Raw genomic sequence first — 15,551 nt, 5'->3', positions numbered from 1 at the left:
TTTTTTGGAATGCCGTATTTACCTTGTCATTACTCCATTACTTCTGCAGATTTCTCTTTTACACCTGCATGATACCTGAGTTACATCTACAGTACTTGCATTTCTCTATCCTCTCTACCTCCCTCTCCCCCAACTTTCTTAATTATTATTTTTTATGTCTGAGAATCGTTTCTTGACTTTAGCTTCCAGTGTGCTAAAGATGTGTTTTGGATGTGGACTTTTAATTCTGTGTTTTATTGCCAGTGGAAAAAGCCACTGAATGCTTGCAAACATATGGCCATTCAATAATAGACTGAATAAAGACAATTGAACTGGCACCAGAAGGCTTATAGGAGCAGCTTTGTGAAATGATGAACTGAGTTTTGCAAACTGCTGAAGCAGCAAGATCCTTGGATCATGACTATGTCTCAGGGATGATGCAAGGGACAGTAAACTTTTCTGAAAAGGTCTTCGGGGCACTACACACTGCTTTCAGGTGATGTCAGTGCTGTGCTCCCAAGGAACACCTCCCACACTGGTTCCAGCATTGTTTACAATGAGAAGCTGATCTGCAAAGGACTGCTACTGCCAGTAGTTGCAAGAGAAGCAGTTGGATGGCCCTGAGGTTGATGGTTGGCTGTGGCTGACATAACAGGCCACACAGTAATATCAAGAGAGGGAAGATCTTGTGATGGTAACTGCAAGTCTACTGACTGACCGAGGTCTTCATACTCATTATTGTCAGAGTATTCCCACATAAATGTTGGCCTATGATTCATGACACAGTCAAGAGCTAAACTTGCTTTTTATTGCCAATAAATTTGGGGGCAAATGGTCAGAGATGGTGGTGTGGTGTTTGGAGTATATCAATACCACTATACTTGTTACCAGGGAATGGGATAGTTGTTGGCATTGCTGAGGGTGTAAAGGAAAGAAATTGCTATTTTTTTGCTTGAAATACCCAAAGCAGTTTTATAGAGACAACCTTGCAGCATCTCAGGACAAAGACAATTCTGTAGTTTTGTCTTAGCTACTCAAGAGTTCACACAGCAACAATTTCTTCTGCACCAAACACATGCTCCTTGCCACTGCATTCTTCTCCACAGTAGCTGCTCAAGAAATGCTGGTCCAAAGATAATTCCTCCCAGCATGAGGTGGCCCCTTCTGAAAAATGACATGCAGTCATCTTTATGAGTAAGCCCAGGATCTGCAAGGATTTTGTTTCCCTGGTCAGGATGACCATTCAAATGCAGAAAACGTTGCCAGCAGCGTGCTGGTTACATTGCAGGTTGGAAGATGCTTACACAAGAAATCATACAGGGTTAATGGACATGTCTGCAGTTAAGTGCTGACATATGGGTGAGTATAGTATTGTCGCTTCTTTACATTTCAATAAATAATCAAAGCTCCATGAATTCTTGAAACAGAACATTTGTCACCAGATCCCTCCAGATCATTTGTCACCAGATCACTCCCACCTTGGCCTAGTTTGTTACAGCTTTGTTACAGCCAAGAACCTCTGCCATGAATGCTTTCACTGACTAGACCATTACTGAGATGGTGTTTCAGTGTTTCTTACTTCCTGATGCTTCCAGTTCCTGCAAAAATTGCCCTGGTCTTTCGGATAACATTGCTTATTAAAAGTTTAGTCAGAAATGAAGGTGATTGCTTTGAAGCTCAGGGGCTAGATAGCTGCAGAATAAATGGTTTGAAGTCACGGAACAAAACGCAGTGAAGCTCTGTCAGCAGCAGTGACTAGGTGCTGCACTGGAGCTTGTGCTTTCCCAAGAGGTCATTTGAAGAGTCCACTGCCAAGTAAAAAGCACCTGGTGTTCTGTGCTCAGAAGGAAATGCCATTGTATGGGTACGGCCTTCCCCCAAAGAAGAAACAAACTGAAAAATCTGTGGGCTCACAGCTGCAGCCTGGGACATTGCGAAACATGAACAGATGATAGTTCTGCTTTAAAATGATTGCCCAAGAGGGGCAAGCACTCTGGCTTTTAAAAATACCATTTTACAGCATTACCTTTTTGTAACTGTAGGTACTATTCCAAAAGTGTTTTCTCTAAAACCAGCCTTTGTGTTTGTTTTCATTTGAACACAGGTTGCATTGCCAACCATAGGGACTCAGTAGATGCAGAGATGCATAGGGCTGGCCTCACTTTTCCCTTGAGCATGAATTCTTGGTGGTTATTATTTTTCTCCTTATGGTTACTTTTTCTTACAGACCTGGAAACTAGAAATGAAAAACAACTACTTAAGCTGTTGAATATTCTGTGCTTGCTCTCTGAGAACCAAATGAGGAGAGATTTTATATTGGGATGTATAGAGGTTTATATGCATACATGTTAGATATTTAGCTTATTTTTTTTAAATAATACAAATTATTTTTTATTATTTTTTTGTGTAAAGCTATGGATGACACAAATGTGCTTTGGCAAATCCAGTAAAATACCTTCCTTAAAGTTTCAGGGCTTTTCCTCTATTTGTATTTTTCATGTTCTCAGCTTTTCACTTCGCCACTTAGTTTTAGCTGCTTATTTTCCATGATTGCAATAAGACAAAAAGATTGACGCTGTTGGGTACAGGCTGGCACTTTTAAAAATGATCCTTTTAAATCTAGTAGAACAGCTAGTGAGAAAGCAGTAAACACCAGGAGGGAAGCTGCCACTTTCAGCTCATGCCAGTTGGACTTTATGCTGTGTCATTAAGAGTTGCTTGGTAGGTAATCTGTAGTGCCTGTTTTATTGGATTAGCAAAAACAAGAACAGTGTTTAACCCTTGTACATAAAATAAAAATTACCCTCTGAACTTTTAATCTAAAGCCTAGTGCTAAATAACATGACTAAACTTGGGAAGCCTGTAGAAATACTGCAGAAGATGATGACAGGTGGGATTGCTTGCTGTAAAAATGCTAAAAGCCATCTCAAAAGGAGAAAATAAGACATTTTCTCAAATTTTAAGTCTCTCTAATGTTTTATGTTACCAGGAAAAAGAAAAATGTTGATCATGGGACTTAGTGACATGGGACTTCACCTGCCACTCAGCAGCCTGTACAGTTCAATGAGAGGGAATTAGTATATGAATATGAACTGGATCCACACACATGTTGAGTGCTGACCTAAATCTGCTTTTCCTTGAGATCTGTGCATAGCTCTCCCTGGCTTTACTTGAATAGCCATTCTCAAGCATTCTTTATCAGGCCTGCTTTTAAAAATGGATTTATTGGTTTGGTGTTTATGTATGCATGGATATGTGTGCTTTTTCTCTGGCAGCCTGCCTGTCATCTTCTCCCACCTCAGCCACCCGCTCTCCAAGATGAGCACCAACCTGTGGGGTTTGAGTGGTGGAGACAGCTTCCAGCAGAGGCTGACTGTGCTCTCTCTCCTGTGTGTCCCCTTGATCAGAGTACCTCCCTCAAAAGCCCCTGGGCTACACAATGGCCTCCCTGTCATGGTGCACCAGCCTGTGCTGTCTTGTCTGGGCACAGCTCCCTTTTCCACCGTGCTCATCTCTGCACCTGAGCTTTCACAGCAGGCTCATGAGCCAGGGCACCCTGGAAGTGGAGGCGCAGCCCTGGCTGTGTGGCTCCATTCCCCCATCTCATCAAAACAGGGCTTTTCATTGAGTAAGTCAGGGGAGACCAGCTCTCCTGGCTGCTGCTATGAAGCTGGCACCTGGCACAGCCCCAGTTCCCATCTCCTGGTCCATGGTTCATGCTAATATAGTATTTCTTGGTGTGCAAAAGGAAAAAGCTTTTGCTATCAGCTAGACATACCAGTCTGTCCTGGGTGACCCCATGGCCTGTTTTATCCTTGAGACTGCTCTCCACAGTCTCTCTGTGCATCGCTTCACCTTCTTCCCAAGTGGTGCTGGCTCTGCAGCACAGGGCGGGTCTGCAGCACAGGGCAGCTCTGCGCACAAGAGGCAGAGGAAGGGCTGCCTTCTCCAGAGCAAAAGTGATGTCGGATCTCTCAAATGTGGTAATTGTACTGTAACCTGGATTAATCTGTCCTTTCAATGCATATAATGGGGCAGCAAATACTGAGTTTTCATGAACATGGGCCACTGGCTCACCAAGGGGTACTTACATGGAGAGCTGCCCTGATGTCAAGTAAGTGTCTGAGATGTGTATTTGAGGGAAGGACCCTTTCAAGAACATTTGTTTGAGCTGGGAACTTCTAGGCCTGGTTCAGTTACTGTAGACAGGTGCAAGTCATTAAAAGAAGAAAAGAAAAACCAAATATGTTTTATTGTCAGTTTCTCCCAAGCTATTTTGGCACACAGGACAAACATTCACTAGGAACTTCTTCAAGCTCTAATTAGCTACACATGAGTAATAAGGGCTCTTATGGTAAGTATTAACATAGAGGAGTACATAAGGGCTCTCAGGCCCTTGCCAGCTTAGTCAGTGTGGCCACACCTCCCTCTTTTGGCAGCCACAGCCTGGAGGCAGGAATCAGTGATTCTAAATATTTAGCAGCCTTTGCTGCTGTGTAGCTGTATGGACTGAGTGGGTTGTTGTGAATGGGCTAGGAATGTGATTGGAAATGTAAAAGGATAGCCCTGAGGAACTGTTCCAAGAGGAGATAGTTACGGGTGCCTGTGGGTTTTTTGCATATACCACAGAAATTTGGATAGGGAGAAGGAAAGGATTTTTTATTTCAAGATGAAACTCAGTCACCAGTAGTGACTGCACTACCCAAATTGCTTCCTTGGCTAATTAGTGGGAAATGGTGAAGCAAGAGCCCACCCAAGCCTGGGAGTCATGACCATAGTCTCTGTGTGTGCAGCTGCTCTCCCTTCTCCCCCCAGCCCTGCAAGCAGACCCACTTTTTCAGTAGAAATCTCTCTGTGATGGGCACCCATTAGGCTTTGTTTGAAAACTAACTTCTGTGTCTGGGTACAGCTAGAATGTAAATGAAATTCCACACCATACCCTGCACAGCACAAGTAGTGAAACCTTAATTTCATAGAATCATAGAATATGCTGAGTTGGAAAGGACTCATCAGGGTCATCAGCATTCAACTCCTCTCTCTGCACAGGACGCCCCAAGAGTGTCTGAGAGCATCTTTCAAATAATTCTTGAACACTGTCGGGCTTGGTGCTGTGACCATGTCTCTGGGGAGCCTGTTCCAGTACTCAACCACCCTCTGGGTGAAAAACCTTTTCCTGATATCTAAACTAAACCTCCCCTGACTCAGCTTCATGCCATTTCCTTGAGTCCTGTCACTGGTCACCAGAGAGAAGAAATCCGTGCCTGCCCCTCCACCTTTTGAGGATGTTGAAGACACACAGCCAGGGTTGTCCCATCCCAGGTGCAGAGTCCGGCACTTGCCCTTGTTCAGCTTCATAGAGTTGGTGATTCCCCATCTGTCTGACTTGTCAAGGTCTCTCTGCAGGACCTCTCTGCCCTCAAGGGAATTGACAAATTTACTTAGTATTTTTTCAACTCCTGAATTGAAGTCATTAATGAAGATGTTGAAGAGAACTGGAGCCCTGTAGAACCCCACTATTGACTGGGCAGTGTGGAATTCACACCCTGGTTTTTTTCCCCTCACGCTTCAGGCTGCATTGCCCCTAGAGTAACTCCAGCTCTCCCCACCTCCCAGCAGATGTACTGCCTTCTCCATATCAGTACTTCTGTGACCTAGATAGGAGGGAAGGCAGTGTGAGCTCCTTCTTTATCAGCTGGCTGCTGCTTTCCAAGGCTCTCACAGGAGCACAAGACTTTTTGACTCAGCTCACTCGACTTCAGAAGCAGAGTTGTGCCTGTCTGAGTGCAACCCCCTTGCGTCCAAGCAGACAAGTGGTCCTGGAGGAGGCAGCTGCACCCCAGACTCCCCAGACAGGATCTCTGCTTGCAGGAGGACCATAGGGTGACAAAAAGGTGGGTAGATTCTACCTGTGCATTTCTGTCACTTCTGTGGCCTCTGTCACACTTGGCTGAAGGTAGACAGGGATTAAAAAGCTGCCAGAGAAGATGCCAGCCAATACAAGTGCCCTGTGATCTTGGGTCCTTTGCAGAGTCTCTGTAGCCATGCGGGGGTATTACAGCTGGAGAGGGGGCTCAGCAGCTCTGACCCAGGAAGAGATGACCGGTCCGGGGAGATGGTCCCGAAAGGAATCGCCTTCCCGAGGTCCAGTGTCTTCCCTCAGCTGCTGGCAGGAGGGCCCTTGCAGAGACTGTCAGCTCTTTAGTGATATCAGCTCGTGATTCCAGCTCAGCTCTGCAGGGCAGCCTCCAGGCCAGACCAGACCAGAGAGAGACACGAGAAGGTTCGTGTGGCTGGTTCCGCACGGTGGTAGCTTTATTGTGGGTCCCCTCCGGCGAAGGGGAGAGCCAGGGATGGGAACCCTCTCTGGGAGGGGCCCCAGGGAGCTTGCTTTTATAGGGATACAGGGGATCGGTAGGGGACCAATGGATTACAGAGGGTCTGGGATGGGTACAGACCAATGGGTTACGAAGAAATCTGCATAGTGTCTCCCGAAGGATTGTGGGTTTGTCTTTCCTCGCCGTGACCAGAGTGGTTGCTTTTCCAGGGAGTCGTGCTGGGAGATTGCTCAATCTCCTTATCTCAGCAGACGTCCCTCCAGGGCAGTGGCTGGGCACACCCCACACCGGGAGGCTCTGGGGGGTTTGGTTTGGTTTTTGGGAGGTTTTTTTTGTTTTGGTTTTGTTGTTGTTGTTTGGGGTTTTTTTGGGGGTTGTGGGGTTTTTTTGTCTATTTTGGGGTTTCTTGGGTTTGGTTTTTTGTGTGTTCTTTGTTAGATGGAAAATCTACATGGGCAGAATTGAACCCATGTATACAACTAGTGAGGCCTCATCACAGGCAAAGGATAACTGATGCCAGATGTTGTTTGTCATGGTCATACTGGCACACATTTCACAAAAACCACTGTAATACACAGCTCTCTAGTTCCCACTTGTACTTACATGGCAACCACTGGAGCAAAAATACTCCTGCAAATACCCAGTCCAATCCTGTTAAATGTCTTCATTAATGATCAGATTGTAGAGTCCCTCCTTACCTGAAGATACAAAAAACCCCTCTGACATGGTCCTGGGCAACCATCTCTCAGTGGCCCTGCTTGAGCAGAGGGTTGGACAAGATGACCTCCAGACATCCCCTACAATCTCAGCCACTGCATGACCATGATCTGGGGCACTGCCTTGTCCTCAGTCCCCCACCTGCTGTTTTACTGACACTCAAGTACTTGCACATTACCACACGAGGCAAGAAACTGCTACCCCCACCAGGAACTTTGTGTAAAAAGGCTTTGTTTCAGCAGGATGCCTCCAGTAAACCTGTACCTTATGTTCCCTAATTATTTAGCTACCGACAGGTGAATTTGCTGACCCTTCCCCAAGCCAGGCCATAATTTCCCTTTCCAGCAGCTTTGGTTTTGCCTACCCAAAGCATTATTTAAGTTCTGAGGTTGTTATTGCCTGCAGGAATGGCACTTTCATGGTACCACCAGCAGCATTTATCCAGTGTTGTACATTTGAATCCAGCACCCGTAAGCTTTGGGATATGTCTCTGTCTGCCTCCAGCCCCCCTCTTCCTGATCCTCACAAGTTGCACTTCAGACTAACCTTGAGGCGTTGAGGTGAGGGGATGGGTTTAAAGGAACTGATGTTGGCTAGTGGGGCCCGCTTGGCCCCACAGAGATGCTGGCAGAAGGACTGCCCTTTTGCTGCAGTGTTATTTTTCCCAACAAAAAGCAAGAAATTCCTAGGATAACTCTTTAGAACAGAGGTTATCAAATAGATCTATAGGGATGTAAAGGGGTAACTTAAGCAATGTGTTTATTTAAAGAGGAGTCAAGTAAATTTGGTGTTGGGGTTGTAAAATATACAAACTTGGAGAAAGAAACATACAAACAGAGCAGAAAATCTGGGTGGCCACACTCGTGATGGGGGGAACCACTGTCAAACTGCCCCTATTTCAGAGCTCCCCATTGTGTCCTGATGTTACCACACGCTTCCTTAACTCCTGCAGATGCATTGCCTGTGGATCACCCCATGCACTCGTCTGATGCTGGAACTGTGATTTTCCTCTCAGGAGTCACTTGCTGCACTCTAGTGCCAACTGACATCTTACAGCACATTCAAAATCATCTTGGCCTTCTCCCAGTCTTCTTCTCCAGAGGGTTTTGCAGGGGTATGTTGTTGCTCGTCACTGCCCTCCCAGTGCCCTCCTGCCATGCCTCTGTCAGGACTCTCTCCTCTTCCCAGCCTTTTCCTCTCCACTGCCACCTCTGTCAGGATTAGAGAGCCCTTAACACAAAACACTTCACCATGCTCCATCAGCTAGAAAAGCAGCCACTGAGTCTTGGTCAGGGGGTGAAGAAACCTCCTTGAGTTTACAATCCTTACAGCAATGGGGCAGTAGAGATCAGGGCCCAGCTCTTCCCCAGCTTGTGTTAAACCCACAGGGACTCATGAATCCCAAATAACGTGCTCCTCTTTCACCAGGGATGCAGAACAGAGATGCTTGGGGCAGTTTTGCCAGCAGGAAGATGGTATGAGGGGACATGGTGGATGTTTAACGTGGAGCTGTCCTCCCAGGTGATGGGCTGACGGAGGCTGTTTGGAGTGCCAAGCAGTGCTGGCTGTGCACGCTGCTCTCCTCCAGCATCCCAGATAACACTGCTGGGGAGCACACACCTGCTTGGCCACAGCACACAGCTGCATGGAGGATCTTGTCTAACAGCACAGGGGAGGCAGAGGAGAGTGGTATTCTTGCTGGCTACAACAAACACAGTTTTTACATATCCCAGACAGGAACAACTATCCCCACGGGGTGCTTGAAATGCTGTGATTCACCAGCTGTTTTCTTTGGACACTGGTGTGTTGTATCTGGACAGAAACTGAGTCATGCTTTTGGACTGGGCACATTCGCTACTCTGCTGTGCCAAGGAAACTTTGCCCACTACTAGGACCTCTTCCTGTTTCATAAATAGCAAGGCTGTTTGCCCTGGTTTGTGACCCTCTGGAAGAGAGAATGAAGGCAGCTCAGCCAGGGTCATGGGGAGAGCTGGGGATGGGCAACTTCTCAGGCTCCAACCTGATGGCTTCATCTCTGTCCCTCCCTTCTGAGGGTCCCCACCAGTTCTGAGCAGCAGAAAAAACTACACAGCATAAAATCCCAGCACATAAGTCAAGTGATAAGCCTCACCCAAGGAGCTGTCTTACAGAGAGTGCATGGCCCTCAGAGAGAGAACACCCCAAGTAACAAGTGCTGTAGAGAGTGCCCCTGAGGTGCTTAGCACATGGTGGCTGCACGCATGACCCAGGGCTGCTTTCACAGAGACTCAGCTGTGGAGCAGTTCCTGGGAGCAGCCAGCAGCTTTGAACCCTTCTGGGATGTCACTGTCCAGTTTGGAAATGATTTTGTAAATGGGTTTCTTCCAGGAGGGGTCGGCATCCTTGCCTGCCCTGACAGCGCTGAAGAACTCCTGCAGTGTCAGGCTGGCCACCTCCAGGAACCGCCCCGGCACCTGCAGTAAGACAGGAATCAGCCAATGACACAAGCATGTCGCCGCTGCCTCCTTACCCCAGCAGATGCCACCACCCCCTTCATCCAGATCCCCTCCTCACCTCAAAGTCATTCCCCTTGTTATAGTGCATGTTGAGGGCACGGAAGAGCTCAGAGTCCCGGGAGACCTGGAGAGTGCAAGCATCCACAACACCCTCCAGCAGGGCCTGCCGGGCAAATTTCTCCACCTGGATGTAGTAAAACTCACGGAAGTTGCTGAACCACTTGATGAGCTGGGAGGTGATGCAGCGGCTGAACTGGCAGGGGGAGAGCCAGAGGATGGTGTTATGCCAGCTTGGATCCTTCCTACCCATGAGCCCCTGCAAACCCAGCCATGCTCTGCTGGACTGGCCCAAACTCAGCCCTGGCCCAAGGCTGCAAAAGCACCAGCTGGGGCAACAACATCAGGGTGTCCGAGGTGCTCTCCACACCGAGATTCGGATCCCAGCCACCCTGCAATGGGGAGGCACATTTAATCTGAATACCTTGATTGCACAGAGTGAAGACGTGACAACCAAGGTCTGCCTGTGCACCTGCTCCTGGGCAGCCCATGCTGAAATGGGTGCTGTCCCCTATCTCCTGCCAGCAAGGCAGGGGGATACAAGAGCAGCCCTTTCCTCATGGTTCCCCAGGGCGGCAGGCTAGGTGCCACACCACATGGGAGCCCTGCCCAGCCCCAGCTCTGGCTGCTGCTGTTTTACCTGCACATCGAGGAAGTAGGTCTTCAGCAGAGTGGAGCTGGGGTAGCGGGTGAAGAAAAACATCAGCTTGGCCTTCTTCAGGTGCCCGGGGGTCAGCGCCTCCTGCATCTGCCTTGGGGTCAAGGAAAGCCTACACATAGCAAATCCTGAGCTTGGCATGTCCCTGAGCACCAGCCCTAACACACACATGCCCAGTGCCCACAATAGCCCCTCATGGCCTGTCAGTAGGGCAGAGGAGGTTCATCCTTGACTGGACAGCTACTGGTTTTTCCCTTCAGAATCTCTGAGGAAGCTAACGCTCTCCACAGCACTTCACAGTCTCATGAGGACTGGAATTTCCATGAGACAGCTGTTCATGGTTTAGGGTGACAGGACCCCCAGTATGGCCCAAGAACAGGCTTGGTAGCTCCTGACCTATACCCACAACTACAGTTCAGCATCTAACCAACCCTGAGGAGTGGCAGTGCCCCTCCATGGCTTAGGACTCCTTTCCTGCCCATACCTTTTTAGCACCCTACAGAGCAGCAGGGGCCTTGGCCTTGCAGAGACCGGCAAGCTGTGGCCTCAGAGGACAAGGGGAGCACATTCCCCAGGGACCTCTAGCTGCCCCCAAAGGATATATGGGTTGAGGCAAAGGGCACTCCATCATTTGCAGCTGGTAGCTCACTGCAGCCATCTCTGCCAGCTGGCTGTAGTGCCAGGCTCTCCCTGTTGGCAGGGCTCAGGGGCAGGGGATGGTGCTGCTGCTGTCTCACAGTCGATGACCTCAGTTTAACAGTTCCCCAGTGCAAGTTGAGGGGCTCTGGACAGCCCCTCTCCAGAGATGGGCTCTCACGAGAGTCACTGCCCCAGAGGCTGTGCTGGCCATATCCCAACAGCTGGCTCAGCAGCTGGCTGTCGTGGACAGGGGTGGCTGAGCCCAGTGAATAACCCACAGTGGGTATCCGAGAGGATTTTCTGACCCCCCTTGAACTGAAGGAGCCAGCATAAGAGCCCAGGCTCTTCCCCAAAGCACCTGTCAGGACCCCAGCCTGGGGTGACCCCAGCGAGCCTGGTGCATTCATGGGAGATGGCTTAGCAAGTGGTTTTCTGCATTTCCCACCAGCAGAATACTCTCTCCTGGCATCTGGCCCCAGCATCAGAAGGCTGTGGTGCTGCTTCTGGCTGTGGCTGTCTGCCTTCGGCCAGACAGTCTTCAGGACAGAATCCACTACCTGGGATGTCACCACAGCCAGCTCGTGCTTCAGTGCCTGTGAGAGGACGCTCACTGCCGAGGGCAGGCCACCTGTGTCACCTCTGTCCTCAGCCTCCTCCAGCCCATGCACCTCCAGGACGCTCCGCCTGAGAGGTGCTTTGCGTGGGTTGCTGGTGGCAGTGGCACTGTCCTTGTTCAGTCTGTCTTTAGGCTTTCCAGGCAGTGGCTGCACTTTCTCAGTATCTTCCTGGGTTTGGGCAGCATCCTCAGAGTCACAGACCTGGTAGAACTTCTCCTGAAGCCACCTCAGCTGCTGCTCTAAAAAGCAGAGCTGCTCTTTCAGCTGCTGGCAACCCTTGGCATGGGAGCTGCCCCCTGTGAGAGCCACTCGTCCAACTGCCCCCACACCCTGCTGGGGCACCCTTGGCTTCCTCTTGCTCTCCTGGGGCATCTCAGCACCCCTTTCCCTCTCATGCCTAAGAGCTGCCTCCAGGTTCGTGTCAAATGCCTGCGGGGTTGGTGAGAGGCTCATGCCCTGGATGATGCTCTCCACCCTGGCCCGCTTGGCTCGTACGTGCTGGTCGGAGAGCTGGTCCCGTGGGTGCTGGTTGGAGAGCTGGTCCCGTGGGTGCTGGTTGGAGAGCTGGTCCCTATCACCAGCACAGGGCACGGGACCCGGGGCACAGGTCCTGGGGAAAGCTGGGGCTTGCACTTCTTCTCCAGGACATGCACCGCATTTGTAGTCATGAGGCAGGGCCACTGCCTGAGAGGAAGGGAAAAGGATGGTGGGATCCAGGTTCCTGCCAGTCACTGTGTGGCTGAGGAACTGTGGTATCAGGGATGCATTGGAGGAAGGCAAGAGAGAGTCAGTCTGGAAACAGGGCTCCAGTTTCAGCCCCTCGCCATGCCCTGAAGTGGCACAGTCTCTGTCCTGCTCAAAGCCAGTCCTGCTGTCCATCGTATCTTCTTCCTGCCTGGACAGACTGGGAGGCTTCCCTGATGTTTGATGTTTCAGCCTGCTAGCAGTGTGGAACTGGAGAAAGAGCAAGAAACAGGACCTCATACAGCAGTTTTCCAAGCACATGGCCAGAGAGTTTTCCTCCCAGATTTCCATGGCATCCCTGCTCCCCTGCAAAAACTATTTCACAAGGGAGTGACCCAGGCAGAAACCTCCAAGCACTGCAAAACCTGTAAGTAGACTGTCAGGTGTCACACAACAGCAGCAATGCCCTGGGCACTGCCACAGCTCCCACCTAGCAGCCAGACATTCATCGTGCCCAGAGTACATTTCAACTACTTTGGGCCCCAGATGTGCCTGGCAGCACAAACTTCCCACACCACCAGCTGCGTCTGCACCAGAGGCATTTGGGGAAACTGCTCTCTGGGCTTGTGGACTCAGGTACAAGGGCAGGGAGCACCAGGCAGAGCCCTCTGCCACATACACCTGGGCAAAGGGGTGGGTTTGGGTGCTCCTGGGTGTTGGCAGAGCACAGAACAGCAGCTGCATTCCTGGTGAAGGTATTCACGGCACACAGATGGGTAGGCCATGGGTGCTGACAGCTTCTGCCAGCCCCAGCACCCACCAGCAGAGTCCCCAGGGCACAGGGATGGGTGGCAGCACTTGGGGGCTGGGCCAGCACAAGCAGGCTGGTGGAAGGGCACAGAGAGGGTAAAAGGGCAGTGTGACCTGCTGCAAGCAGGACACACTGAGATGTTCAGGCTAACACAACACGGGGTTCCTAAGTGCTTGGCAGAACAGTGAATAAAAGAAATGAGGATGGGGATTATCAGGGAAGAGAAAAAATACTGAGCCAGCAGCCCGAGGCTTAAAATTGTCATGCTGACTCCAAGCGGGGATCCACCCCCTCCACTCATTCCTCGCTTGGACAGCTTTGCAAAAGAAGGTGTAAAACATTGTGTCCTGGGCAATTCCACAGTAACCGGCCCTGTGGGTTGCTTCTTCCTTACCCACATTAATTAGCAGTAGCTTTGCACCACTAAATTAGTTCAGCTCTTGTCTTTTCCAGGCACCTTGAAAGTCTGGGATTCTTTTGCTGTTCTCAGAAATACCTTATCATTTTCAACACCATCAGTCTCCTGTCCCTGTAACTGCTCCACGCCAAATCCTCCAGGCAGTGTAGAAAATGGGTTTCTTCTCAGTGGTTTTTGCCAGGTTGCCTTTCTTGAAACACCCCTGAATTCTAGGCAGGTGTTTGGGAGAGCTCTGCCTTTTGCAGAGCTATAGTCTTGACAAACCAAGCATTTTCTGGGTTATCTGACACCACTTGTTGATCTCCTGTGTTGTCTCCTCACCCTGCCTGACCATTAGGGTTTCATTTTCCTAACAGTCTGCTGTAGGGTCTTTCAAACTGCTCAGTTTATCCACAGCCAGCACAAGGCTGGGGTGCCGGCAGCTCTCAACACCACACCTTGCCCTTGTGTTACAAGCTTCCCCATTGCCTGCAGCTGCCTCTTAGCCTGCCATCTGCATCCAACAAAGTCACACAGCAAACACACTGCACTCATAGATTCCATCCACCCTTAATCCTTTCCGCAACGGCGTGGTCCTGTAACCTCACTCATTTTTTTTACAGAAACACCTTCTTTGACACTTGCTCACAATTTCTCTCACCTGCTGTGCTCAACAGCAAGGTCGGGAGCTTACCTGCCCCCTGTGCTGAGGCTTCCCAGCCCCCCAGAACCTGGATGATACGCCCTTTGTAAGCAGATCAACTCGGAGCTGGCAAGGCGACCTCCACTTGCTTAAGGTTTCTAGCACCACCATCTTTCTTCTGGAGATTTGGAGGGAGGGAGCAGACCCTGCGGTCCCAGGCCGTGGCAGCTCGCTGTGGGTGGCCTTGGCTCCCCCTCGCAGCGTCCCTGGCATCGCAGGACCAGGAGGTGCTGCCCTAAGCAAACCCCTCCTGCTGATGCAGCCCTTTCCGCACAAAGTTAACAGGTGCGTGCTTTGGTTCCTACTCTTACTGCCAGCTTTCATTAGTGTCACCTTCCAGAACACTAAAAAGCAGCCGAGACTCCTCTTACCTTAAGAAAGAGACAGGAACGAAATGAAGATGTTCAGAAGAGCAGGGCAGTGTGCCTTCTCCAAAACCGAAGCCACCCCACATGGGCTCCTCGGGTGCTCCTCGGTGGGGCCGTGCACGGAGCAGCGTGCCGTCCCTCCAGACGGCAATTCCCCCCAGAGCCTTCCCCAGCTGCCGCATCCCTCTGTTCTGTGGCAGCTCCCGGGGCCGGGGAGCGCGGGTTGCCGCGGAGGCAGCGCCAGCGCGTCCTCCCGCTGCGCTCAGGGCCTTTAAAGAGGGAGTAGGGAGGCCGGAGGCAGCCAACCAGCTGGGAACGACTTCTGAATATGCAGATGGACATCCAGGAGGTCAGGTCCAACCCCGGCGTCCAGCCACCTTCCCTGCCGTCTCCCACACTTACAGCCCCTGGAGCCAGACAGACAAGGGCTGTCAGGTGCCGAGTTGCTGGCTGCCCAAGTGGGCAGAGGCCCAGAAGAGCAATTTCCCCCTGGAATTTGGCCTGGAAGCCCAGTTCAGGACCCAGGGTGGTGAACTGTTGGTGAGACGATGGAAATACACCAAACTGACAAGCAGTGCCACAGCCAAGGAAGGAGGTGGCCCAGATCCCACCAGCTACCCATCTTCCATGGAAAGTGCCCAGGCGTTTCCAGCATCCATGGGGGCACGAAGGCATTTTGGCTGGCCTGGAGGTCTGCAGCATAGGACATGGCCAAGAAATGGGACAACACGGGAAAAGCAGCAACACAGAGTCTCTTGCTTGTTGCAGGGTGCTTTGGAGACAGCACCAGCAGAGCTGGCATCACTCCCAGCTGAGCACATCCTGGCCCCAGCCCCAGGACAAACCTGCCTGCCCCAGCAGCACATGTGGTTGTCAGACACTTCTCCTCACACAGGAGCTGTAGATCGGTGGGCAAAGTCTAGCCATGCTTGCCACTCCTGGGGCTTCATCTGCTTTGCTTCCACATGCCTACTGAGCATGGCAATGTTTAGTGTATTCATTGTGTAGGCAGGAGGCTGTGGTTAAAAGTAGATGACACCAGGTGGTCAACACTGTTCAAGGACATTAGCCTTCGAAAGACAGATCACAGA

The 15,551-nt window shown here is 50.6% G+C and overlaps 1 protein-coding gene across 1 annotated transcript; it reads right to left on the bottom strand.

Annotated features, from left to right (window-relative positions):
- Positions 1-7,755: 7,755 nt before the first annotated feature.
- PROX2 (prospero homeobox 2) lies at positions 7,756-12,783 on the bottom strand. Its single transcript, XM_048306166.1, is given in 6 exon segments — positions 7,756-9,484; positions 9,585-9,779; positions 10,224-10,335; positions 10,821-12,512; positions 12,514-12,597; positions 12,716-12,783. Coding segments are annotated over 6 exon segments (2,337 nt in total). The 3' UTR covers positions 7,756-9,298.
- Between the last annotated feature and the right edge of the window lie 2,768 nt (positions 12,784-15,551).

This window comes from Corvus hawaiiensis, chromosome 6 (genome assembly GCF_020740725.1).
Source record: "Corvus hawaiiensis isolate bCorHaw1 chromosome 6, bCorHaw1.pri.cur, whole genome shotgun sequence".
In the NCBI taxonomy this organism is placed as follows: domain Eukaryota; kingdom Metazoa; phylum Chordata; class Aves; order Passeriformes; family Corvidae; genus Corvus; species Corvus hawaiiensis.
The sequence above is the reverse complement of the archived record's forward strand: the minus strand, read 5'-3'. Positions and strand labels throughout refer to the sequence as shown.